Source organism: Taeniopygia guttata, chromosome 3 (genome assembly GCF_048771995.1).
Source record: "Taeniopygia guttata chromosome 3, bTaeGut7.mat, whole genome shotgun sequence".
Taxonomy (NCBI): Eukaryota; Metazoa; Chordata; class Aves; order Passeriformes; family Estrildidae; genus Taeniopygia; species Taeniopygia guttata.
In genome coordinates, this window is record NC_133027.1 from 88,102,262 (window position 1) to 88,128,365 (window position 26,104).

General features: G+C 40.8%; 1 protein-coding gene and 1 long non-coding RNA gene across 23 annotated transcripts in view; one reads left to right on the plus strand and one right to left on the minus strand.

The window, feature by feature from the left end:
• The window catches only part of CCDC88A (coiled-coil domain containing 88A), a 67,580-nt gene extending 47,149 nt beyond the window's left edge, over positions 1 to 20,431 (minus strand). For 7 of the 21 annotated variants that reach the window (XM_072927360.1, XM_072927367.1, XM_072927366.1 and 4 more), the window contains exons 1-5: positions 20,256 to 20,399; positions 19,316 to 19,697; positions 19,094 to 19,194; positions 4,051 to 4,159; positions 301 to 370 (exon numbers count right to left, since the gene is read on the minus strand). In XM_072927360.1, the coding sequence (XP_072783461.1) occupies positions 301 to 370; positions 4,051 to 4,159; positions 19,094 to 19,194; positions 19,316 to 19,378 (343 nt within the window). In that variant the 5' untranslated portion in view covers positions 19,379 to 19,697; positions 20,256 to 20,399. Of the gene's footprint in view, positions 1 to 300; positions 371 to 4,050; positions 4,160 to 19,093; positions 19,195 to 19,315; positions 19,698 to 20,255 lie in introns of all 21 variants that reach the window. The other 14 variants (XM_030268720.4, XM_072927357.1, XM_072927356.1 and 11 more) reach the window with 6 other exon arrangements.
• A 19-nt stretch (positions 20,432 to 20,450) lies between these two features.
• Positions 20,451 to 25,809, plus strand: LOC115494446 (uncharacterized). 2 transcript variants are annotated; one of them, XR_003959464.4, is made up of 4 exons: positions 20,451 to 20,550; positions 21,631 to 21,730; positions 23,160 to 23,256; positions 24,713 to 25,809. It is a non-coding gene; the product is annotated as an uncharacterized lncRNA (long non-coding RNA). The 2 variants fall into 2 exon arrangements; XR_012055197.1 differs by lacking the exon at positions 24,713 to 25,809 and having other exon boundaries at positions 23,160 to 24,145.
• Positions 25,810 to 26,104: the final 295 nt, after the last annotated feature.

A 26,104-nucleotide genomic window follows, 5' to 3' on the forward strand; every position in this document is an offset into this window, starting at 1 on the left:
TAACTTTGCGCCATCAGTGGTTCACTGGTTGCTGGGACACGCACTCGGGCCCAGTATAAATCCTAGTGAAAGCCAGGGCTGAGGCTGTGACAGAACACGTTTTTTAGAGTGTGGACCCTTTGTGTGGACAAAGAAAATCATTATTAAATCATTACTCATCATTATGAAACCACCTATTTGATAAAGTATTTAAACAATCTTCTGTTGAAAGGCTCAACACTACAGGAATTTTATTTCCAGTGAAAGAATATAAATTATCACACTAGTATACATATTTATCTTAGTCAAGAATAAACTTACCAGAAAAAGGATTTTTGCCAATTATTAGCACATTTGGCAAAGACATCATGATCAACTGCTGCAAAGTCTCCTATAAAAGTTAATAAAAACATTATTTACATGTACTGAATGAAAGCAAACATGAAATGCCAACAGCCATTAAAGAAAAATCAGTATTAATTAAACAGTTTTATTATTTTTCAGGACTTCATGCATACAATTCATGCAATACTTATTATTTAATACAATACTTATTATTATTTGAATTCTAATTAAAAAAACAACTAACAAATATGAGTTACTTCTACAGAAGCTTTGTTTTTACTGGTTTGCACAATGAGCTCACAGAGCAAAATCCTCTCACGGCAATGAGCTGGCTCAGAGATCATAAGCCAACGAGATCCCAAGTCTCAGAGTGCAGCAAAACCCTTTACATTTATTATGTTCATGTTTCCCTAACTTATTGATACGTATTTGTTTTATTGGCTCTAAGGTGCATTTCTACTACAAAAAGTCTATTTCCTTTATTTCACAGTTTCTTTGGCCTCACCAAAACATGGATGTGAAAATCCCAGGGTTTTTTGCTGCAGTGACACTGGGTCACCTGTGAATATAAGGGTACAAACCCCTGTCTGCACAATCACATGGAATTTTAGCTGACAAGTGCCACACATCAGGCAGCAGCTCTGCCTATCTGTTCTTTGGATTCCATCAATGGAGCTCCTGTAATGGCTGTAATCGGGTCAAATCCCCAGTCTAGACAGAGCCTAATTCTCCTGAAGCAGAATAGTCTTTCTCCTGTTCCCAGATATTTATTCCCAGCAGATGCCATACTATAGTCAAGGCTTTTTGTTTTTCCACAGTGACAGATCCATTACTATATAAAATGCTCCTACTCAAAAGCAACATATTCCAGAAGAGCCCAAGGCACACATCAGGTGTCACATTGTAAGCAACAACCTAACAGAAGTCCACTTGCTTCAGGTCAAATTGAAAAAAACCCCAATATTTCTTGAAAAACACCAGTAGAAATTACTAGCTACTGCTATGCTTGAAAGTTCCCGCCAGTTAATATACAACATCAAAATTATATCTGAATTGATTAATAGTAGATGGCAAAATATATATTCCCTCTGGACATGCCTAAGACAAGTTATAAGGAGGGAGAAAACAGCTTTGGCCTCCTCCAATATCACAAAATTCAACCAGCTGTGACACCTGTGCTTCTCAGACTGATAAAGACCATTTTCAAACAAAAATAAGACATGAAGTGCACCACAGGATGTTTTAAATCAATATAAAACACATAAAATACAATTAATTTAATGAGTGTCGACAGCTACTATGTAAGAAAATCATGTAATTTTAGACTGGCTTTTTGTTTGCTTTTGTTTTTTTTTTTTTGGAAGCGGTTTTTGGTAGTATCTGAAATAATTCCATGATGCTATCATAAAGGTGATCATGTACCAAAGCAGAGTATGAGCAGCAGTAACCAAAACATGTGTCCTGAATGGACACAATCACCTGTTTCCTTAAAACACCTCTGCCTTGCCCCAGAGACATCTGACACCTTTTCTGTTGCTGGGTGTTAACCTCAGCACTGGGTTTGCTTGCAGAAACTTTTACAGTTCACTAGCATTTATTTTGCTGAAGATTTTCACCTCCTCAGTCAAATCTGCTGTGTGTCATGGACACTCACTGGATTAAACCTCTCGAGCCCACCAAAAATTTAGAATCACTTGTCTTGAACTAACTGCTAAGAACAGCTCCATGCTCTTACGTTGCCAAGAAATCTACACACTCCAAATACTGGTTCAGGATCAGAACTGTAATTCTAGAGAGTAACAAAGATGATACAGGAACAAAAAAAACTAACTAAACTAACATAACATCCTTATTTTGAATATTATATTCTACCAGTGCAGGTTTTTTGACGAGTACATCCACAGCACTGATGAGATTTTTCACTAAACTGAGAGAAGGTTTTCCAGAGATGTTACAAAACCACATGGAACAAACCAGCATGAAGAAGCTCACAATTAGAAGTGTTAACAGTTAGGTTAACACAGTGCTAAATATCCCAAATTCCCACATTCATCAGTGTGTGATTTCAACCCTCAGTAAAATCGTCTCTCAGTACAGTGACTGGTCTCCTGTCCCCTCCCTGGGATCCCAGGCATCCCCAGGGAACACCCCCCAGGCCTGGTTGTACACTCAGCTTTCAGGGTACTCGGGTGTGAGGCTCCTGCCTCACCCCAGGCTAAGGGAGGCCTCTCAGTTTGATTCCAAGGCATCCATCAAGCCCCAGCTTTCCTGCTTTGGGGAATTTCACAGGTGACAGGAACTCAGCTGACCCCTCTGTGAAACATCCCATCCTTTAACACTTCAACTACCACAAAGCACAAACTTCCCTGCAGGCACTGTAGGGAGTGAATACCTACACATGCAAGAAACAATTTCAGTTTACAAGGCGCTCTCCAGTTTGGAGAGTAAATGCCTTCACTCCTGCTAGCAACACTAGCCCATCAATGTTTGCATGGTGACCAAAACCCTGAAAGACTGGGGAGGGGGAAAAAGTGTATAAAACAGTGTTCAATATAGCTTGGACCATTAAAGGCATGGTGACTGGCTTTACTGTTTCTTAAAAAAGAATAAATTTTTATTTAAAAAAGCTCTAACAGATTTGTTTCTATCACAAAGGTTTGGAGCAACATCCACAGTCCTGAACCATCCAAAGGTACCTAAACGCCAGAAATTCTGCCTGGTCCTGGAGCACTTGGACTGGTGAATCCATGAGGCCAGTGCAGGATGGGGAATGCTTTGTGCTCCAAAAAAGATCAATCCTATCAGTGTTTGTTCCTTCTGTTGCACCAGTTGTGGAACATTAATGCCTGGTGGAAAATGACTTCCGGTAAGAAAAGGAAAAGCATATGGGCCTTAGCAGGCAGCACATAAATCCATGTGCAGGAGATGCTGAGGAGAGAAGGGCGGGAAGCGCTGGGAAGCTTGGAAAATTCCATGGCTGGTCAGGGCAGTGCCAGCTGGGAATTCTCACTGCACTCGGAGTTTTGGGAAGCACACACTGTGTGTGGACACAGGAGGAGGAGCAGCAGACTTCAGCACAGGTTGGCCAGGAGGTGTGAGCAGGGAGAGGCAGAGCAAAGGTTTTCTCCCAGGTCTGGGCTCTCCTGGCAGGAAGGAGCAGGGGAGTGTGGAAGCCACACTAAAGGGACACTGGTGACAGCAGCAGAGCCCAGCTGTGGCATGTCCATGTGTAGAACACCCTATCCAGCTCAGCAGGCACAGGACCAGCTCCTACTAGTGCATCTAACTTCAGTGGCTCTTTCACAGCCCTGACTGAGATCTTCACTGCATTTACTACCAATTCCCAAATTAATTCTAAGCCCACTAAATTTCATCATGTTTTTCTAACAAAAATTCTATTTTACAAGACTGAATGCACATGTAATAATCTCTCTCACTGGCACAAAACTTGCTTCAACTCAGACAATACCAAACAATAATACTTAATGCAGGAGTAATTGCACACACAGAGCATCTATTCTCTAAACAGGTCATTACTCATACAAAAGTGTGTCCACATCATCTTTATACCCATAAACAGTGATAAGAAATTTGACCAGATATCTAAGCAATCATCCATACAATTACCTCTTTTTTGTCTTACTCCTGTTACCTTTAAAGCCATAACAACAGAAGAAAATTTAGAAATAATTCCAGCAAAACGTAAGACAACAAACAATTACTGACCTGATAGTAAGTTTTTATTTGTTTCACCAAGATAGACAAATTTTGAATCCTTAATGATGCATCATTGTTTACTTTTTTGTTTATCCTCTGATTAGTAGACTTTGGATTGCTGAGAAAAAAAAAAAAAGAAAAAAGACTATATTAAACAGGCTGAACATTAATCTTTAAAGCTTTCTCTATAAAACAAATTGTATAGTTAATGAGCCAGCACAGCCATTCCTTGTCTTGATAACCATGTCTTGTTTTTCCCTCCACAAATCAATAAGGAGCTGTGGAAGATAGAAAGAGCTTGAAATGTGTCTCTGATACAGCCAGACAGCCTCACATTCTTGTTTGCTGTCAATGCAGCCTGAAACTGGGAGCACTCACCACAATTTCCAGGGAATGGGTCTGTCAGGAAACTTTTTGTGTGTGTATGACGGTATTTTACTATGAACAAAATGTAAATTTTTAACTTTTAGAACGATGATGAATATGAAACACGTCATGCTAACACACTCAACTGTTTTAAATGTATTTACAGATTGTTGGAATGTGACAACAAAGGGATAATTAATTGGAGTTTTTGTCCTGTACTATCATATGCTACCAGATTTTTCTCTGGTTTGTCTTGGCTTCAGGGAGGAAATCAATCACTTTTTCCTTCACAAAGCAGAAAGGATCTGAGGAAAGGCAGATGAGTCATCCTTTTTCAATGCCTTGTAACACACAGAGGACAGCACAACAACCATTCACTGGGATTTCTCATGGAAAACCACGCAGAATCAAAGCACACCCCCATAACACTCTGAAATGTTTAAAAAAATTCCTAAGGGATGGCCAGTGTGAAGTTTCTCGCTTTTAGAGAGTCTTGATACAGCTGCATAATGCAACTTTTGATATTTAATGGTATTATTCTACTGTATAATGATATTATTATTATCAGATGAATGAGAGCTGGCTGGGATGCTGCACTCAAAATCAAACCACCAATTTTTCCCTGTCAAACCAGGGCTCCCAGCAGGGATATGTGTCTGCTGGCTCTAGTTTTATTCAACGTTGTCATTAATGATTTAAACAATAGAATACAGAATACACTTTCCAGAACAGCCACTGGCAAACTTTAGGAGAAAAAACCCAGAGAACAACCTTCAAAAAATACTATGGCAATGGAGAATGATCCTGGTAATGTGCAAAAGTAATGGAATTCAATAACTCACTCACAGGCAAAGGATTAGAGTCAGAATCAAATGCAGAAAGAGGAGATATTTGCTATAAAACAAAAATGACCCGAATATTGTGGTATCGTGACTTACTCTGATGCAATTTATTCCCTTTAATTGGTAGTTTCACATACTCTCTGTACAAAACTTACATATTTTTCATTTATAAATAAGTTACCTACACAAACTTTATTTGCATTTTACAGCTTGCTTAACTATTAGCATATTAGATTTTTAAAAAAGATCTATTAATGTCTTTTCTTCAGTTTAATACTACCAGCATTTCCTGGCTTATAAGCACAAATAGAAATAATAGAAAAATCACTGCTTCAGGTCATATAAAAAATGCACCTCCAACACAGACATTTTTAAAAGAAAAGCAGTAGGCACAGTATCTTTTTTTTTCTGTATTATTATAAATCTATGAAAATTAGGACATGGGTAATTGCCTCATTCCTAAATGCTCATCACCATGTTCCTAAAAATATTATAAACAATTAAAATATATTTTAGAACATATTAGCCAAACCATGTGACTAAGATGTGACCTTGGGTTTATTAGTTCAGCCAACCGGTAGCTGTAAAAGCAACTAAATGGGCTAAAAATAATTACGCTTTGCAGATGCACAGAACTGGACTCCTTTCCACACTGAATTCATTCAAATTTGTTAAAATCAGAAGAGAAAATCCACAATAAATCCTGCTGACCTACAGAGATCAGCTGAAGTCTCCTATTTCTACATGCATATCTCCAAAAGGCCGATTTGGGCTCTTAATCGTTAATCTTAATGACCATGGGATTATCTCTGGGCTTTTTCATCATCTTCAGCAGCATTTCTACAGCCACACATTTCAGATGCCTCTCCCTTTAGAGCACTCAAAACAGGGCACAGGGGTTTCCTGGGTATTTGTCAGTTCTTATTTTAGCAGCAACACAAAATTAGTGTGCAACCACAAGAACTCAAAGCATAAACGTCATAAAAGCTCAGGCTTTCCATTTTCTCATTTCCAAAACTGTATTAGGATATTGAGATTGATCCGGGATGAACAAAAACTTGAACATTTGCATAGCACTGGATCTTCACGACACCACGGGATCAGCCCAGCCAGCAGTGAAGAGCTGCTTTAACAACTTCACCTCCCTCTACGACAAGCTTAGTGACCTGCTTAGTGCCAAAATGATTCATTCCTGTAGATTAAACAGAAAGTTGGGGAGCTTTTTGTTTTGGCTTGGCTTTTTGTTGTTGGCTTAAATTGCAGGAAGCAGTTTACTGAGACTGTGAATTTTTGCTGGGAAAACTTGGGCTGCTGACGTGCTCTGGAGCTGTATTTTTACGACTTGGAAAAACTCCACTGTCCAGTTTCAAGATGCTCTGCTAGTGCAAATGACCAGCAGTTCAAATCAGAATGTCAGCCTTGGGCAAACCTGGTGCACAGAAAAAAAATTATTTTAGTAATTTTAAATTTTTCCAAAAGATTATGGCAAAGGGTCCAACAGAAATCCCAAACTCCAAGTTCCCTTAACATTTTTCAGTAGAACTTAAAAGTAGGTAGTGGTAACAAGAAGTTTAACCCACTGTTTTTAAGGTTCAATAAAAGCAAAGTACTGAGATACCAGTACAACTCTTTACCAATCATTTTTAATTTAATTAAACACGTACTCTCAATAACTCACTATTGGTAGTACATTCCCTTTTCTGTTTTTTTGGTAATGAATGTCCTATTGGCTCATTATTCTTAAACCACGGGAGGTCAGTTGTCCTAGACACTCTCAATTAGTACATGTTAGCCATGACTAGGATGAATGACTTGGACAAAAAATTGTTTCCCATGCTTCCCAGAGTGCAATCCTGCTCTCAGCACCTTCCAGTGCAAACAGGACTTCACCTCTGTGCTACAGTAATTGAGATCTTTCTAACCACATTATGTCATTAAATGATTATAAACACACACTCTTTATAAGCTACCTACTAAAATGACTCTGTGCTGGAAAGTAAACGTTGAAAGCTGAGGGATTCTTCCAGCAAGCAGACTCTGTGCTGGTGTTTAGCAGAGCTCCCTAATCTTCAGTCATTGATTTATTTCTACCTTTCAGATTGTGTTAGAACTGTCAGGTTTGTGTATGGAACAGCCAAGCACAGACCTGACAGATCCCTCCGCACACCAGTGTTATGAAAGGACCATGATTAGGTCCTTGAACAGGACATTCCTGATTTAAAAAAAAAAAAACAACTAAACCTACCTTCACTTCCAATATTGATAACCAGGTCTCATTTTCTCAAAGACTCCAACCCGAACACTCAATGGTCTCCTTAATCCACTAAACAGCACTTTAAGTATTATTTATTAAGTCAACATAGTTCATCATCATAAGTATTGATATCTTAATTTGTCCCCCTCAAAGAGGAAATAATATAGCAGGATGCTGGCTGCATATTTCCACTTTATGTTGTTTGTAGAACTGTATTTTTTCAGGCTGGTCCAAGTCATGACATACTAATGGCATTTTTTACTAAGAATGAAGTCTGATGTGCAACTATTTTTCATATAGAAAGATAAAATTCTAAACATGAACTGCCAGAACCTTCTAAGATTATCTTTAAACTCATTTACAGTTCTTGAAAACTAACTTATTAAAGATTTTAATGAAGTACTTGCACCTGTAAGTTAAACAGTTGAATTTCTATGACCATATTATGATGGTCAGAGAAATGATTATATTTATGGTCATAGGAATTATTATATTTTTATTAATGCAAACCAATTCTGTTTATTAGAATATATTAGGTCCAATGACACGGAAATACACTGGATGATCCTGGAAATGAAGGATGCAAATGAAATAATTTTGAAGACAAAAAGATCTCCTTTGCCAGTTTAAGACACAGCTTTAAAAAACAGCTTTTTAAAACCATCAGATTCTGGTGGCTACTATAAACATTTTTAAGGCCATCTATGCTCTGAGCTGCTCCTTTTATGAGGTGGGGATACTGAGCTGCTCCAGTGGCAAACAGCCCAGCAAAATAGGGCAAATCTGCCTAGAAGTCAATAGGAAGCAGAGCGGTAAAAGATACCCTTAAGCAATTTTACATTTAAGAGCAACCTACTTATGACAAGATACATTAATTTCAATAGCAATAAACCAGACAGGAGCATCTATCCCAATAATGCATTAGTTTAAAACTCTTGATTACAGAGGGAACTTCAGTGATTTTGAAATACTACCAGTGTAATGAATCACAGATTGAGACTTCATATAATCAGGGATTATGTGCCTTTAATTTTTCATTGACCAAAATCTATCAGAAATGGGAATGTGATAGCTTAATGGCCTCATGCTTAAATCTATGCAGACTGCAAACCAGTTGTGTCCTCCCTTGCCATCTGTTCCTTGATGGTACTTAATGATAAAGTCTGGTATCATAACGCACCCTAATTTGAAATATACCATTGTTTGAATGTATTTGGTGAGTTCAGTGAAATGCTACCCTGTGGTTTAGCTTACAGCAACACAGCATTCACTTGTACAAATAAACTTTATTAGGCATACAGCATTTATTTTCTGCAAAGTCCTTTTAACTGGAATGCTGAGGTTCACTCGGTATCTGTCAAATATTTCAGTAATTACTGATAACAGAATTTTAGGATAGACTTCAACTAATAAAGCAGCATCTTCATTATTCTCCACTGGCACAAAAATAATAAGCGTGCTCAAAACGTGTTTTACAAAGAGATTTAATACAGCAGTGCCCTTTTACTGACAAAACAATAAAAAAGTTAAAAAAAACACCTGGGGCTTTCACTGGAGAATAACTGATAATCTTCAAATTGCTTAACATTTTACAATCTACCTTTCAGTTGTACAACACTATATTTCTATCCTTGAGACAATACTGCTTGAGCAGCAACCAATGAAGCGTTGAAATGGTCATTTGCCCAAACACCTGAAGATACCTCAAACACTGAGATACACTTTGCCACAAAATCAGTATTACTACCTCAATTTAAGGCCACTCTGCTAACTCTGCACTTACAAGGACTGACTGTGTGCGCCAGAAGTTCAACAGCTGTATCCAACGTTTTCTGCCTCATGATCATGTGAGCTTTAGGAAGCAGGCCTAACATCAAAAATCTTTTGGCCTTTGCACAAAACCCCACTTCCTAGGATTATGTCCAACATCATAAACTGTTAGGAGGCTGAAGCCCTATGCCTATGTAAAAATAAAAAACAACCAAACCACGACCAACTGGCCTAACCCAAACAGAGTGGCTGGTGGGATCACACGGAGCACTGCCAAGAACATATCCGTGCATACTGAGCATATGCAGACAGCTTCCCTCTGTCAGCCTCAGCTCAGCATCTGAGCAGCTCAACTGCTCCCAGGGCAGCTGCCCAGTACCTCAGCAGCCTGGCTGGTACTCCCAGCACAGGAGCTGCTCGGTTCCTCACAGCTGCAGGGTGCTGGAAGAGCTGTAGCTGTGTCCTGCCCAGTAATCCTGTGTCTCCCTACTCCAGGGATGGGGACCTGCTGCACCTCACAACTGCTGCGTGGTCCCCCTGCAGTGGCAGCATCAGCGTGAAGAGACATCCCCTCACATCAGATTTACACGGGAATGTGCCAACAGCCAGGCTAAACTACAGCACATCCAACAGGTCTGCTGACTGAGCTTTACTTTCTTCCTCCCACGTCCAGAACAGCCCAGATTTATTTTTGTTCTACTTTCCATAATTGCAGTAAAGAAGATGTATGCAGGTGAGTAAAATGTGTGAGAAAACAAGAAAGGAAGTAGAACAGTTCACCTGTTTGACTAAACACATCTGTGACTAAGCAAACTCTTGTGGAAAAGACCAAAACCTTGGACCCCAAGTGACAACTTTATAAAGCAACCACTCTTTATCATCAAATATTATTAAATAACTAAATAGCCTTTATCATCAAATAAACTAAACTAACTAAACTAAACAAAGCAAATAGTCTTTATCATCAAACAGTATGAAATAACTTTACTACTATTGTTTTGCCTTGACCTTGACTATTCTTTTCCGAACACACTAAAAGGTAATATGTAAAAAAAAATAAAGCTTTCTGCCAAAAACTGAACCTAGTGAGTCACTGTTGACTGAACCAAGTAACCTGGGTGAGCTTTCCACAACAAATCCATGAATGTGGAGCAGCCTCTGCTTTACAGCTGGCAAAAGGTAATCTGGCTGCCACCAAATTAACTAGTGTCAAGGCAGGATTCAGAGCAGCAGAAAACACTTAACACACAAAATAAACACACCTAGGTATTAAAAATTTGAGAATTCTTAGAAGAAACATCATCAAATTTTTTTATTGAGGAAAAACATATGAGAACCAGAAAGTTTGACAAATACACACTACCCCACAAATCTAAGTATCTTTCAAGGAACATCTTGTTGGCTTGCTTGGTTGGTTTTGAAGAGTTTTTTTAACTACAGAAGGTTTAGCAGGAAATATCATTTGAAAAGGGAGAACTAAACTGCTATAGTACTTGCACCACACAATTTTCCAAACTAAACTAAACCCAAACCACTTGCACCACACAATTTTCCAAATTAAATTAAACCCAAAAGGTGCCCAAGGATTCAAGAGCGTACAGGCCAAAGGTCAGGAAAGCAACATGGACATGCCACAGACGCAAAATACTGAGGATCGTGAAGTCTGAAGTTTTTACTTCTACTTCAAGCACTCTGTGTTATTTTCCCTCTCAGAGACAAATTTTCCAAAATGAAATGAGTCCAAATTTTCAAGACCTGTTCAGTTCAGTACCAATTAACAAAGCAGTTGAGAACTACTTGACTTTGTGATTAACACCTCAAAGCAAGTGACCACGGGACACTGCAAACATTGTAATCCTGTGACAAGGGTAACATCAGCTTCACACACAAGCACTGCCAGATCTGCACCACAAGATGCAGCCTGACCTGGCACCAAACATCCCAGGGCACTGCAGTCATGAAATGTTTTAGAACACCTTGGAAGGATCATTCTGCACACATGAAGGTCTGGAAGAAACATCAAATTGTAAAAGAAGCAGAATAGGGCCAGAAAATTGTCATTGCTGCCAGGAAGCAGCAAGCAGTACAGAATAGAAGACAATGAACACTTATTGTCCTAAGCAAATTACATTTGTGAAGCTAACATAATTTCCAAGAAATTTAAAATATTAATACATGGAAAAAATACTATGTAGGATTTAAAAGCAATACACATTTATGCAGTCTTCTTAATTTAGCTGAAAAAAAAAAAAACTTTTAAGAGGAATGTGTAAGGTCAAGTTTTTTTTTTCCTTCTATCCTAACTAACAGCACCACAGTGGTAGGTGCTTTATTTCATAATCACAGACCTACCAAAAATAGTTTCTCCTTTGAAAGACTTGGAAAAACGTTCACTCATTTTACTCTTGACTTTAAACTTGGCTGAAGCTACAAATTCTCAAAAAAATTAGTTCTCCCTTCAGAGTCACAAACTATCTGACCACAGGTAGACACCTCAGTACTCAGCATTAACAACTACAGGAAATACTGATGACACCAAAGCTATACAAATATTGCAGTTTTAGTGACTGGAAAGGTCTTCAGTTGTAAAACTAGTACCACATAGATTTCCAAAATACTTTTGGTTGGAACACCATGACTGTAGATAATTTCCTTTCTTATGAAGGGAAATAAATCCTCTAAGTAAATTATTAATAATAAAATACATATTTTTATCATTCTCTATAACCATTGTTAGACTAGTGACAATGTGACATTTGCCTGCATTCTCTCATACATTTCCCAGTATCTGTATTCTGGTTTTGCCCAGCACACACAATACTCCAAATATACAGCAAGTGTATTCCCAAGCTACCAGGAAATTCCAGCAGACACTTTTTGTTCGGGGGCTTATTTAAGAAAAACAAAGATACCACACAGACAAAAACGAGAGCAAATATTTCCCTGAAGCTTAAACCAAGATAAAACTCTGTAATAAACCTAAGGGGACTGTCTTCTGTTACTATAGGAAAGAAAGCAATTATTGGAGTGTCTCTAAATGTGCAACACAAAGGTTCACTGCTGGGTCGTATTTTTAAGTTAGTTTTTCCCCAATGGTTTGCTCCTATTTCTGTATTTGCTAAAATGGTTCTGCCCTCTCCTACCTCCCCCATCCTCCTGTCAGTCTTCTCCTTCCTCCACCCCTTACACTGTAATCCTGCTCAGTCATTCCTGCGATTCCACCCTGGGGCCTGTCTGTCACTGGCAGCCTCACCCTTCTATCCAGAAAGTTCTGCCAAGGGCGTCGAGTGATAGGCTGGTTGCCAGGGTCCCCACCTACCTCCCCCCCTCCCCACTGGTGGTCCCACATGTCTGTTTCCCTTACCTACACACCCCCTTGTACTCCCATTGGCCCATTGTGGGGTAATCCCCCGGTTACCACCCTTGCTATAAGGCTGTGTAAGAGCTTGTTCAGTGCTCTTGTAGGCAGTTGTCCCGTTGACGTAGGTGGCTCCTCGGAGCTCCCCAATAGTCGGATTTATAACCCTTGCAAGAGATGACTCCATGCTTTTGTCTTCACCACCCAAAGTCTTCCTGGGGTTCTGGGGTTCCAAACCCAAAGCCACCGTCCTGACCTACAGAGGCCTGGGAAGGTGACCAGTGCTGTCCAAGGTGTCCACCTCAGCCGGGCAAGCCTTTCTCAACGGGACAGACACCGTGGCAGTTCACTCAATGGCCAGAATTATGATAGACACCATTTATGAGTTCATCCCTTGCAATTTCCCATCCCAAAATACAACATCAGACAATTTTTGCTTGGGTCAAGCAGTAGCCTTGCTTCAATTCAATGCCCTGGCATCGATTAATCCCATTAAACAAAAGGGAGGCATTTTGCAAACAGTGCTCAACAACAACTGCCTCTGGAGCATCTTCAGGATAAAGACTGGACTCTAAAACAAAGCACACAAACACAGACACAGTAATTCCCAAATATTCTTTGGCCACTGAAGTCATGTGCTCTAACAAAGCAGCATTCTGGAAAGAAGTCTTGATCTCTAAATAATTGCTACGTAGGGAAAAGTGGTGCATTATGAAAGACAAGGAAGGTAACAAATTGATATTCAGCTTAGAGAAAAAAGAGGAGGAAATAAAAATAAGAACATATGAACGAACACAAAACTCAGAAGTCCCTTCTTAACAGAAGCAAGAAATGAGGATAATCTAGAATTAAATCTCAAATTTGGCGTAAGATAAGATGAGCTTGATTTAGCACCCGAATTCAGTTAACACGATTAGTTTTCAAAAGAATGATCAGAGCACAGCAACACTTTGTAAAGATTCGTAGTAGAGAGATCCCCAGAGCAGCCATGAAACCTGAAGCAGTACAGCCTTGCCACTGAAGGGTACAAGCTGATCAGCCAGGTGTCTGTAGCTAACTTAAAACTCTGGATTTTACTGCTGCTGGAGTGCTTTGAAACAGCATGTAGAATGTGAAATGCAAAGCTCTCTGAAAAAGAAACTGCAAAGCCATAGTGAATGTATGTTCTTTACTTGCCAGAATGCTTTCAAATGCTGAGACAAGTTATTTTCATATTACATCTAAGATGGCTATTTATGGAACAGATTGACAGGCTTAACAGAATTCTCTGTATGTATTAAAAAATAGTTTTTAATTCAGTTTTTATTCCCTGGTCCAAGGTATGAGCCTAGAGTAAGGATGGGGTCAGTAGCAGGCTGCCAAAAAAAAAAAAAAAAAAAAAAGATAGATGATTTAATTCCTAATCTTCAGCATTTCACACAGAACAACAGCAAACTACAGACTAGCTTCCTGCTCAGAAATAAATCAAGGTAGCCAGGATGAAAGAAAGTGGACATCAGCTGTGACAAAGAGTACAAAAGTAAAACAAAACCTAGTAAAACAGAGACAAGCCAAGATCAAGCACTTCAAGCATTCCATGTTCAACCCATGCATTTTTCCCCTCAATCTATCAAAAAACCTAAGCACCTCACAAGTGCAGGTATCAGCCTGTGTCCACCTCACCTGCCTAATTCAGAGCTCACTGCAGGGTGATGGTCCCATCTAAAATTATTCATCATTACACTAAGAACTACATTTTCCTCTTCTCTAATCAAAAGGGTTTCATTTCAACAGTCCTGGTGCACATTGTGCTGGACCACTTATTAAAGAATTTGCTTCTGTACAAAAAAAGTGACTGTTACAAATTCAGCTTTCCTGAAGAAAAATCTCAGTCCTGCTGCTGCGGAATGACTCTTGGGAGCAACAACTCTCACAAAATCCAAGTGACACCTTGCACCTGTGGAAAACCTGACAGAGCACATCTGGGAAATGTGAATCTACACCATGAAGTGATAAAGGTATGGACTTAATAATATCTGACCTTTTCCTAAAACATATGTTCCTACTTCTGCTGCCAAAGTCACCGATTTAGTTTTCTTCAAAACTCTTTTCTATCTCCCCACCCAGCCAGGGCCTGGCTGAAGCTGCCTCTCCCTCCTTGTCTTCCCAAGAAGGAGTTAATTGGATTGAGTGGCTGCTGCTGCACTCTCTCACAGAGCCCGGCAGCTGGCTCCAGCACTGGAGACCCGAGTCCAGTTTTCAGGGGAAGATATAGGCAAGCCAGAATTATGGGCTGGCAAGCTGAACTGCTCGGAAAAAAGCACACAACTGAAGGCTGAGAGCTCAAAACAGGAGCCAAGGAAGCTGTCCACATTCTAGGCACACACCACCAGCGTGGTGGGAGGAAACAGGCAGCCAGTCCACCTGGAAAATCTGATGGTGTGAAAGGTCTGCAAGTGGATTCAGCCAGTGAAAAATAGTGGGAGAGCGGTAAAAGGGGAAAAACCCAGAAGAATAAAAGACTTCATCCTTGAAGTAGTTTTCAGCATGTCTGGATGCAAAGAATGATATGGAAAGTATCACTTAATTTATGTAATTAAAACCAAAGTTATAAAAGGCACACTGAGATGAAAGCAGCCAGGTTTTCCAGACTGTGGATTAAGTTAACTCAGTTCCAGAGTTTGGTTCTGTACATTACCAACTCTGCACACAGTCTGGGTCCAGCATTTCCTTTAAACCAGATTTATTACCACAAATACAAAGCACAGTAAAATAAAACAATTAAAGCTAAAATACTGTTTCAAGTCTTTGTTGCTTGACCAAATATTAATGGTGGTGGTAAATGTAATGAAAGCCCTAATCTTGTAACTACTTGCAGCTGTCTCTTTTTATTCAAAGGAACCAGCAAGACTCTTGTCAGTTTGGGAACCACAACTCATACTAAAAGACTTTCATCGTTTCTTACCCAATCCTATTGGAATTCAGTTAACAAGTCTCAGAGAACAAGGCCTATCAAAAATGGAAAAAAGAGAATGAGTGTTTCTGTAAAAATACTGCAGGTTTTTTTTGATCAGAGGAGTTTATAAATGGTACAGTGCTAAGACTATTTAAAAAAACTGAGGCGATGTTAATCAGGCTCTGGAAAAACATCTCCAGCACAACTGAGTATTATTTTACTGCAATTGTAATTGGGTGTGCAACAGGTGACTAATCCATTGAATGATACTAGTTCACTGATTTCAGTAGCATACACAACAGATTCTGCTCAATCCTATGACCACTTTATAAATATAACGCTATAAGCAATCTGATACAGAGGTGCAGTGAAGGTATGAAGCATTCCTGGCATGTTCCTCCACCTCCCTGCCATGGCAGAACACCATGCAGTGATCTCTTGTGCTCTGATTTATTTCCAAGAAGCATGACCCCTTTTTTTTGTATCTAAGAGCACAAAGATAAAGGCTCAGATTTAGAAAGACAGATGGGTTTCTATCCACAAGTATCAGATACTGACTGATCCCAGCAGAAGGTAAGTAACCAGATACTTCTGAAGAATAGGACCTAAATTTAAACAGGAAATTAGAGACAGTCTCTCAAGTTAGGAGCTAATATTATAAATACTGTGACTCTCCTTAATTAAAAATAAAATTTTAAAAATAATATCAATTGGCCTGTAGCATCTCCAGCAAGGAAGAGCCCTTCAGATGTAACTGGTCACTGAACAGAATCTGGGCAAGTTTTCACACGTCCCAAAACATCCAGAGGTAAAAAGCATACAGGGAATGTAATGAATTCTCTCATGGAAGTACTAATAAACTCACTGCTGATAAATCTCAGCACCACCAGCATCCTGCAACTATTCCAATGCTGACACCTCACTTCCCTGTCTGAATTATTACAATTGTTGAAAATAAAGTTAATCCAGACAAGCACAAGGAGAAACAAACGCTGGACTCTCACTTGCAGATGATGGAGGGCAGGATTAACTCTTTTCTAACTGAACAAAAAACTTTCTCTAATTAACAAAGCCACTCTTTTTTTTTTGTTGTTTTGACTGTGTAACTGTTTACAAACCATGCCTAATCCAATATTAACACTCACTTTTATGGTCACAGAATTTGTTTTTTCAACATTTGGCAAGAAAAAAGTAAGTATTAAAGTATATGTGCAGCAGGACCGCAGCACCTCTAACAGCCCCCACTGCCATAGCTCCTAACCACAGACCTCTAGTTCTCAAGTGAAGTCACTGAGCTTTAAAAAACCCCAAACCAAACAACCAAAAAAACTTCCCCAAGCCCAACATTCTGAAGAAAAACACCCTTATTTTGAAGTCACATGACACAAATTTTTCTGCCACATTTCCTCAATATATGGTAGTAAAGAATGAAAGGAAAATAGAAGAGAAATAAAAATGGAAAACACTGTTAATAATCTGTATTGATGATTAGTCAGAGCTGCATCTTGGAAGTGGTTTTGCAAATGAAGACACTTGCTTAATAGGTGGATATTCAAAATGAGCAGGACTAAAAGTTAACACAGGTTTCCACAGTGACTTCACCACAGACAGGACCACACTGCAAAACATGAAACAATTTTTCCCCTATTTCAATCCTGGCACAAAACCAAAAACAAACTGAACTTTCCCAAAATATGAACAGAGTTCTAAGAGGCAATTCTAAGCAGTAACCAGCCATGATACATCTCGGCTCCCAAAAGACCTTCCAGTGTAGTGACATATTTCTAAAATTAACTTTACTTGTACATCAGTGTCTTTTCACACACTTTCAGTTTGAGGGAGTTTTTACTGTTCTGAATACCAAACTAATATTTTTTTAAATTTACATCTCCACTGTGTATTTTTGACACATACACACCCAGTGCTTCCTAAGTACAGTAATCATGGCATGGGCTCAAGGATGCACAGTGTCACAGCCAAATTCAACACACAGTGCCTTAGGCATGGGAATGCTCCTTCTCCACAGCTTTCCATTTTACATACATGCAACAATTATATACTGAGTATTAAAAAACTGACTGAAAAAAGTTTAGGCCTATATTCTTCAAAATCACCTTGTTCCAGTGATAAATTTGCCTTCCAGCTGTCAAACTTTTTTATCCCATAGAAGCTCTACATGTCAAATGCGTGGCCACAGCTGACAATCTATTTTCTTTATGTAATCCAAGAGAAAAAGAAAGAAGTCATAAAATAAAAATACTATTCTTCAGTGAAATGCATCACTTAAAATTCTTATTAAAGTGTGCCAGAATCCACTCAGAATTTGCTTTTTTTTTCCAAGAAGTTCCATTCCACCGAGTTTTCCATGTTTTCCAACAATACTAGAAGTAAATACTTGGGAGTCTTAGTTGCACAGAAGTAGGTGACAAAGAAAATACTGGTTTCAAAAGTCTGTGAATTCACACTTAAATGTAATAAAGTGTTGCTCTTTTGACACAGATTAGTTACACAAGCTGAACACCAAGGGTAATAACTTTTAAAGCACTAAATATGAATAAAAGCTACAAACAGAGCAAGAGGATGCCCATCCCTGAGCAGTGTTCCTGAGGAACAGCTGCCAACACAAGCTACTAACACACTGATGGATGTATCCAGCCGGCCACAAGCCCACAGCTTTTCATACCTATACAGAAAATAGATGTATTTCTCTGCAAAGACTCAAAATATAAAATTAAAAAAAAAAAAGGTATGCAGAAATTTTTGCACTAGTAACACTTCTAGGATTATATCACTAGACACCTGACAAGTGTTACTCTCCAGCATGACAGTAGTGGGCAACATTCCAGTCAAAATTATGATTAACAGAAAGACACTGTAAAGGATTTTTTCTGACAACCAGAGTTTTCAATAAACAGTTTATAACCCCATGTAAAAACATTTCTTCTGTTGGCTATAGCCAGAAAACTTTCTACACTCACAATCAAAGCATCAGCTTTACTGCTCAAGTGCTATCTACTCTAATTAGGAAGTGTGGAAAATGAAGAGGAAGGAGTTTAAGGGCAGTCCTTTTGCTCAGTGAACAACCCTGTGTGAGCTGCATGCCATCCTTAAACTGCATGTCACGTGCACCAAGACATGGATTAGAACCTTATTAGCCAAGCAAATTTATTCAAAATTTTCTTTATGAGCATGACTTACAGTATGCTTTATGCCTGTCAGTGGAAATCTGGGGAACTATTTACAGTCATCCCATTTTCCAGTAAGTTCTATAATGATGATTCAGCCTGTATAACACTATACATCCTGCAAATACACTGCTCGGACATTCATCTTTGCAGAGTCGAGATCTGCCAGGATCCCAAGACTCCTCTTAACTCACCACATGACCGTGTCACAAACAAATGAAAGTAATTTACGAAGGTCAATAAAGGGAGAGGGAGAAAAGGATTTTTCATAAGGCAGCACATAAATACAATAAAAACAGACCAGCAAAAAATTATCCCAAGGCAGCGCTTGCCCACACTCACATTTGCATCATGACTTCGTTCAGATACACTCCATCCACCAGCGCCACATATTCCTCCAAGTTGGTCCCATTTCCTCCAGCCAGCGGTCCAAATGTCTTCACCTGGAACAGAACCAGCAGCAGCACCATGACACCAAGTCCACCTCGCTCCCCTGCCACAAGGCTCTTCTCAAACAATGAGCAAATAAAACCAGGAACGTGTGAGGGGAAAATGAACACTTACCCAGGTGACAAGAGGGCTCGACATGAACTGCTCCAGAAGGGGTGTGAAGATCTCGTTCTCCATTTTACAAAAAAATGGTTAACATCAATGCAGCTCCTCTGATGGAAAAAATAAAGATAAGTCCTTCACTGCAGCAGTTCTCTGGAATGCTCCAAGGATTCAGCTGGAGTGAGCAAACCCCATTTTTACCAAGCGATGCAACACCAACAAAAGTCAGTGCACTGGCAAGAGGGATTTATCTTCCTCTTTCAAGAAAAAATGCATTCGAAAGTCCATCTACGCGTATTTCAGCCTTTCCATTGATGCCTCTCCCTTCCTACACAGCGAAGAGGTGGAAGGAAGGAAGGAAAGAAAAGAGGGAGGCTGCCTAGCTACTGGGATTCTGCATCAGACAAAAAAAAAAAAAAAAAAAGAAAAAAAAAAAGAAAAGAAAGGAAGGAAAAATCTGCTTCAACAGCGGCAGCGTCTCAGAAAGGAAGGAGAAATTCCAGCGAAACTCCGAAAGCTCATCCTGCCCCTTCCCCACAAAAAAAGCCGCAAGCCCAGGCGAGGGGAGCAGCGAGGACAGCGACCCCCGCCCCTCTCGCAGCCAAGCCCCCCGGGCTGCGGCTGCACCAGAGCCCCGCTGCCCCTCCGCAATGGCACCGACAGGGAACCGGCCCCCGGAGGGATCGGAGGCTATTTTAAATCAGTTCCCTTTTCTATCCCTTCCCTTTTCCACTGAACTACGACGCCAGAGAGCGGCAGGACCGGCACACGCCGCCCGGCCCCGCAGCCTCGCCCTTCCCCCGCGCTAGCCGCTCCCCTCAGGCTCCGCTCTCCCCTCGCCAATGCTGGAGCGCCCCCCGACCCCTCCCCAGCTGTTCTCCGGCCGCTCCACCACCGCTCCCGCGGCACCAGCTCCGCTCCCCACCCCCGTCCTCCCAAACTGCGGGGCCACCTCGCCTCAGCCAGCGCGGCCGCGCCGCATCGCTCGCCTCGTCCTCCCTCCCTCCCTGCCTGCCTGCCTGCCTCCCGCTCTCTCTGTCCGGCCGCCAGCTAGCGGACGGATCCCTCCGCCCGGAATCCCTCCGCCGCCGCTCGGGGATGGCGGCGCGATTAGAAAGGGGCGGGGCCGCTGCAAAACCGCTGCAGGACTCGCGCCCGGCGCGCGCGCGCGCTGCGGCTGCGGGCACCGCTCAGGCTTCGGTGTGACGGGGAGCGAGCCTCGTCCCTTTCCCGGTCTGGGACTAAAGGTGCCCCTGAGGGATCAAATGCTCTTCCAATTCCCCTTTCGGGGGAAATAGAGGTGCCCGTGAGGGGAAAATTCAACGTGGGAGAGATATTCTCCATTTCCCTTAGGAGAATAAAGGTGCCCGTGAGGCAAAAAGTGTAGGAGGGAAAGATGCTCTTTCATTCTCCTTTGCGGAATAAAGGTGCCCGTGAGGGGATAACTCAGCCCAGAAGAATAAATGTGCCCCTAAGGGGAAAAGCATGGGAGAGAGGGAGAGGCTCTTCCAATCACCTCTTGTGCAAAGAAGATGCCCGTGAGGGGAGAAGGGCGGGAATGAGATGCTCTGCCTTTCCTCTTTGGGGAGGGTACCTGTGAGGGGAAAAGCGTGTGAGGGAGGCAGATACTTTTCCATTCCTCCCCTAGGAAATAAAAGTGCCTGTGAGGGGAAAACAGCGCAGAAGGGATATTCTCCTCCCTTCTGAGAATAAGAGAGCCTGTAAAGGGAAAAGCACGAGAGTGTGGGAGAGAGGGAGATGCTCTCCCATTGCCCTTTGGGGCAATAGCTCTCGTGAGGGAAGGAAAGAGCACGGAAAGGAGAGGCTCTTCCAATCTCTTGGCGAATGAAGGTGCCCATGAGGGGAGAAGGGCGGAAGGACATGCTCTTCCTTACCCCTTTGGGGAATCTTGGCACGGGGAAGATATTCTCAATTTCCTTTAGGAGAATAAAGGTGCCGGTGAGGAAAAAAGCACGGGAGGGAGAGAGGGAGGGAGAGGCTTTTCGATTCCCCCTGGGGGAATAAAGGTGCCCGTAAGGGGAAAACTCAGCACAGGAGGGAGGAAGATTCTCTTGCATTCGCCTTATGTGGAATAAAGATGTCCGTGAGGGGAACATCTCCTTCCACCGGTAGCCGTGAGGGAAAAGCTCAGTGTGGGACAGAGATGACTTTCCAAACGTTTAGGCCTGTTTTCCTTTTTCCATGAGAGGAAAAGCATGGGAGAGAAATATGCTCTTTCATTATCCTTTGGGGAAAAAAGGTGCCCATGAGGGAAAAACTCAGTGCAGGACTGAGATGTTCTTCCATTTTTCTTTTTGAGAATAAAGGTGCCTGTGAGGAGAAAAACTCACACCCTCAGGAAGTGGAATCCAGAAGCAAGACAGATTTTCTCCTCAGAAGGTGGAATCCAGACACACCCATGTTAAGGTAAAATCCAACTTTCTGGAAAGATTTTGTGGGGAATCAGAGGATGACAAGCAGTGTGCTGGCCTGATCATTGTCCCTTCCCTGAGCCTTCTCCTGCTTCTTGTGCTTTCAGTATTCAATCCTGCATTAATATGCATGCATGTATCTGCTTAATACATTATGTGGTTCATTGGCAAGGCATTTTACAAAATCTCAAACTAAATCCAGCTTCTCTTCTGTGTGGTATAAATTAAATTGCAGGTGCATTTTTTCAAATACCTTTAGTTTTGCACACCTAATTAAAAAAAAAAATCCCACAAAACATTGCAATAGAAGTGACTGAAATTACATACTTTTGAAAAAAAATCAAATAACAGCTAAACAGGTAAGGTTTTTCTTGACCCAAATGCCAGATATACATTTTTCCTAATGTCCAAGATTGGGAAAAAAATCCAATTCTACTCATGACTTGTTTCCCAGAATGCCTAAGTAACAGATCAGAAAAATAAATTATGGACCTTGTAATATTAGTCTGTCTTTTGCATTCTAAGGATTTTTCTTTTTTTAATTTAGACAATGTTGCATAGTTAAAGGACTTTGACTCTCACAGTTTTATTTTTTCAGCAAAAATCAGGTCTTTCCCTCCCAAACCAGATCTCTAGAGTGAACTCAGCCCTCCTGTGAAACAAAAGAAATAAGGAAGGGCGAAGGAAAACTCTGCAGTCTTGGTTTTGAATAAGAACCTGGTGATCCATGGGTGAAATAACTGCCAATAAATTCCCAGCCCTTAAAGGCAGCCACAAAAGCATTTTTGTACAAGCCTGACCAACCAACTGCTCCACTCCCTGTGTCTGGCAGCAGTCTGTAAACATGCGATTGTGCCCACAGTGCCATGGAACTTCCCTGGCTCATCCCCTTGTTTCTTGTGGGCTCTAATTAGGCAGTAATGACTTTGGCATAAAGCAGTTTCTAGGAATTAGAGCCTAGCCAGTAGAAGTTGATAGCCCATGTAGTAGTAACAGCAGCTGGCTCACAGAAACCATTTTATACTGAGATTCCCTAGCATTAAAAATGGAATTAAATGGTTTTAGATGATTTTTGCTTCCATCCACATCATTAAGTTGGCCTGTGTGCTCAGCATTGCTGTTGATCACTGTTCCTGCAGAAAGAGTGCTACATTTTAAATATGAAATGTATTGTCAGCTGTTTTACCTCGAATGATTTACAGTTCCCTATTTGAACTGGAGATTAGTACAAGATAAAATTTCAGAGAAGGTATCCAGATGCAGTCAGAGGAGTTTCGTTTTCGCTTTTGGTTTGGGTTGGGTTTTGTTTTCTTTTTTTTTCCCCCAAGACTAAGAACCCTGAAAACCTGTGAAGATACTGAAATTTCTTCTAAGTAGTTCCCACTTTGTTCCACCAAGCATGAGGACATTTACCTCCTTTTCAGGTACACACAGACACCAACCAGGATGAACCTCTGCCAAAGCAGATGTTTACAGTGGAGTCAGAGCCAGAAGAACCTGGACTGCAGCCACCTCAGTGAGGTGAGACAACTCGCCCTAGGACAGGAAGCTGTCAGCCTTTGATTGCTCAGCTCTTGTTTGACAGACAACCCTTAAAATTAATTAAAATGTTTATCTTTCGAGTTATTTCTCTGATCCCAAGCTGAATATGGAAGGCTTTCATTTTCAGCATAGCTGTCAGGAGTCCCAGGAGTATTGTTCTAGGAAATACTTAGAAGTCACAGCTCTGCAGGACTACACTACTGTAACCTGTAGCTTGTGATATATTTGGCTGCATTGTTTCAGCACTTTTTACCTAGGAAGGCTCCTAAAAGAAAGTTTGATGACTGCACTTACAGTGGTCAATCCCAGATGCCCAAGAAGTTGACAACTGAAGTTAGCTGACCCAGAAACAGAGAAGAAACATTATAAAACTGAAGTTTTAACAGTTCTAACTATTTTAAGAATGTACATTCAGGAATATTTTGGGACTAAAAAAAAATATCCTTTTTTTAATTTGGAAAAATACATAGAGGACAATCTTGTTCTTTCACATCTCATTTTCTGGAACAGCACTGTCAGTATTTAATACAGAGTGTGACCTACTGCTGCTGAACAAACAGATTTAGAGCCATGTTTGTTCGAAGAGCCATGTTTGTTCTTGTACAGATAAAGCACCCCCATCTCCTTTCTTTTGCATCTCCCATGTACCACAAGGACTCTACACAGAAGACATGGAAAGTATAAATTATCTGTGCTTAGATCCCAGGTCTGCAAATTACAGAGTTACTTCATCTTCTCTGTGAACTTTTTTTTGCTCGTGGCATCATTTCCTGTACCTGCTATTGCAAAATAAAAATTGAAAAAGAATATCCAGAAAAGACCTGGTGCCTTGAATCTGCAGACAGCAGGAAAGTGTGATCATGTACTGTCTCACTTACCTTGTCAGGGTTTGTCAAAACATTTCTGGTCAGCCCTGCCTGCAGTGAGCCAAGGGAGGGGACAGTTTGGGGAGTAGATGACAACCAACCTTCCCTTTTTAGCTGACGCAAGACGCAGTGGTTTTCTCTTCCTCTCACACATGAGAGTGAAGGAAAGAGGTGACGTGCTCGCTGCTGGCTCTGCCTCCCAGGCAACACTGCTGGGTTAACATCCTTTGCCTCATGGGACTTCAGAACACAGGAAACACAGGGACTGAGTGTGGATGCTTGGGATCTACAGCAGGGTTATGAAACCACAGCCAATACTGGAATGTTCTGATTATGGGCTGGCTTGATAGGACAATGCCTAGTGAAAACTGCAAGTCAATGACAAGGACAGCCACCTTCCTTGTCCTGTTTGCTCCCAGAGAATCCCATTTCCCTGTCAAACCAGGACTATAGGAATAGATGGGGCAATAAAAAGTAAGGGCACTGAGGGGCTGAGTCTGTAAGTATGGCTATGATTTCCTAAAGGTGCCACAAATACAGCAGACTAAAAGTTATTTTTGGTTCCACAGCAGTCGAAAGAAGGGGAAATCCCTCTGTAACATTAATAAAGAACTGAAAATTCCACAATTCTTGAAGCTTTCTTCCCTGCTACAGTGTCTGCTCTGACATGACCAAAATTCCCCATCAACTTAAAGGGAACTTCCTGAGAAAATTGTAAGTAACCTCAAAATGAGGATATTTTGAGTGAAAAATTAGGAAGAAAACTGTAGGAGCTTGGGTAAAGTTGGTGTTGTTCATTTAAATTTTTTTACAGATCCAGACATTTTACAGTTTGTGTCCAGTTGTGCAAATAGCAAGAAATTAGTACAGTGACAGCAGACAAAGAATACCCTGTATGGGTAACTGTGTCAAATGCATCAGAATTTCCTGTCAGGCACAATGTTCATTGCAAGAACAACTATTGATCATTTCTAGCCATGCCTACCTAACATATCCACACTTTCTTTCAAGGACTACATGGACAGTACTTTAAAGGTGAAACATTTGGTTAAAGTGTCACAGTTAATACTGGGATTCATCTGAGGAGGAGCCTACAGCTTCTTGTTACTCTTCAATCAATTGGACAGGCAGGAATTATGTTACTGTGGCAGGCCAACTGATGTGATAAGAAATAAACCAAATACTTATCTTGATTTTTAAATTTAATATCCATTCCTATGATTTTCCATATATTTAGACTCTTAAAAGGGTGTCAGAGAAATACTCTCAAAGAAAATTCATTTGAACTTAGTATTACAATTCAGCTTTTTTTTAATGTTTAGCCAATAAAACATTTATCTGTTTCCAACATTATCTGTGAGCTACAAGATTGTCTAATAACACTGTGAATTTCCCTTTGTTATTTGCTGCAAATAAAGGAACTATATTGTTATTTTCCTAAAAGCAAGCGTTGAGCATTACAGCAAGAACAGCAGTTTCCAGGACAATAGCTTTGGTACGCACTTCTGTTGTGGCCAGTGGAGTGAAACTGAGCAAAAGCTCTTGCTGACATGCCTTCTGTCAGGCGAGATCCTGCCAGTACGAGCAGTGTTTCTTATGAACTGGGTCAGAAAGATGAATTACAGAGCACGCTCTGCATTTCCTCTGATGAGGAGCAAAGTGCAGCCCAGGCTGCTCACTGTTAGTAGACACAGCTGCCTGTGGATCTGCAGATCTGTGGCTTGGGAAGGCAAGACACTGGAATTGTACCAACAGCATTAGACCATCTCAGATCCCTGATGTACAGAGATGTTGAGCTGTTTTTCTTCTCTGGTGTTTTCTTTCAGCATGGAGCACTCTCCCCATCCAGCTTCACAAAACAGAAGAGGTTTTTCATGCCTGGGAAAGACTTTTGTACCTCTTAAAACTCCATTTGCCTCAGTTTTGCTTTATTATGGCATTAAGTTTACTTTCCTTCACAC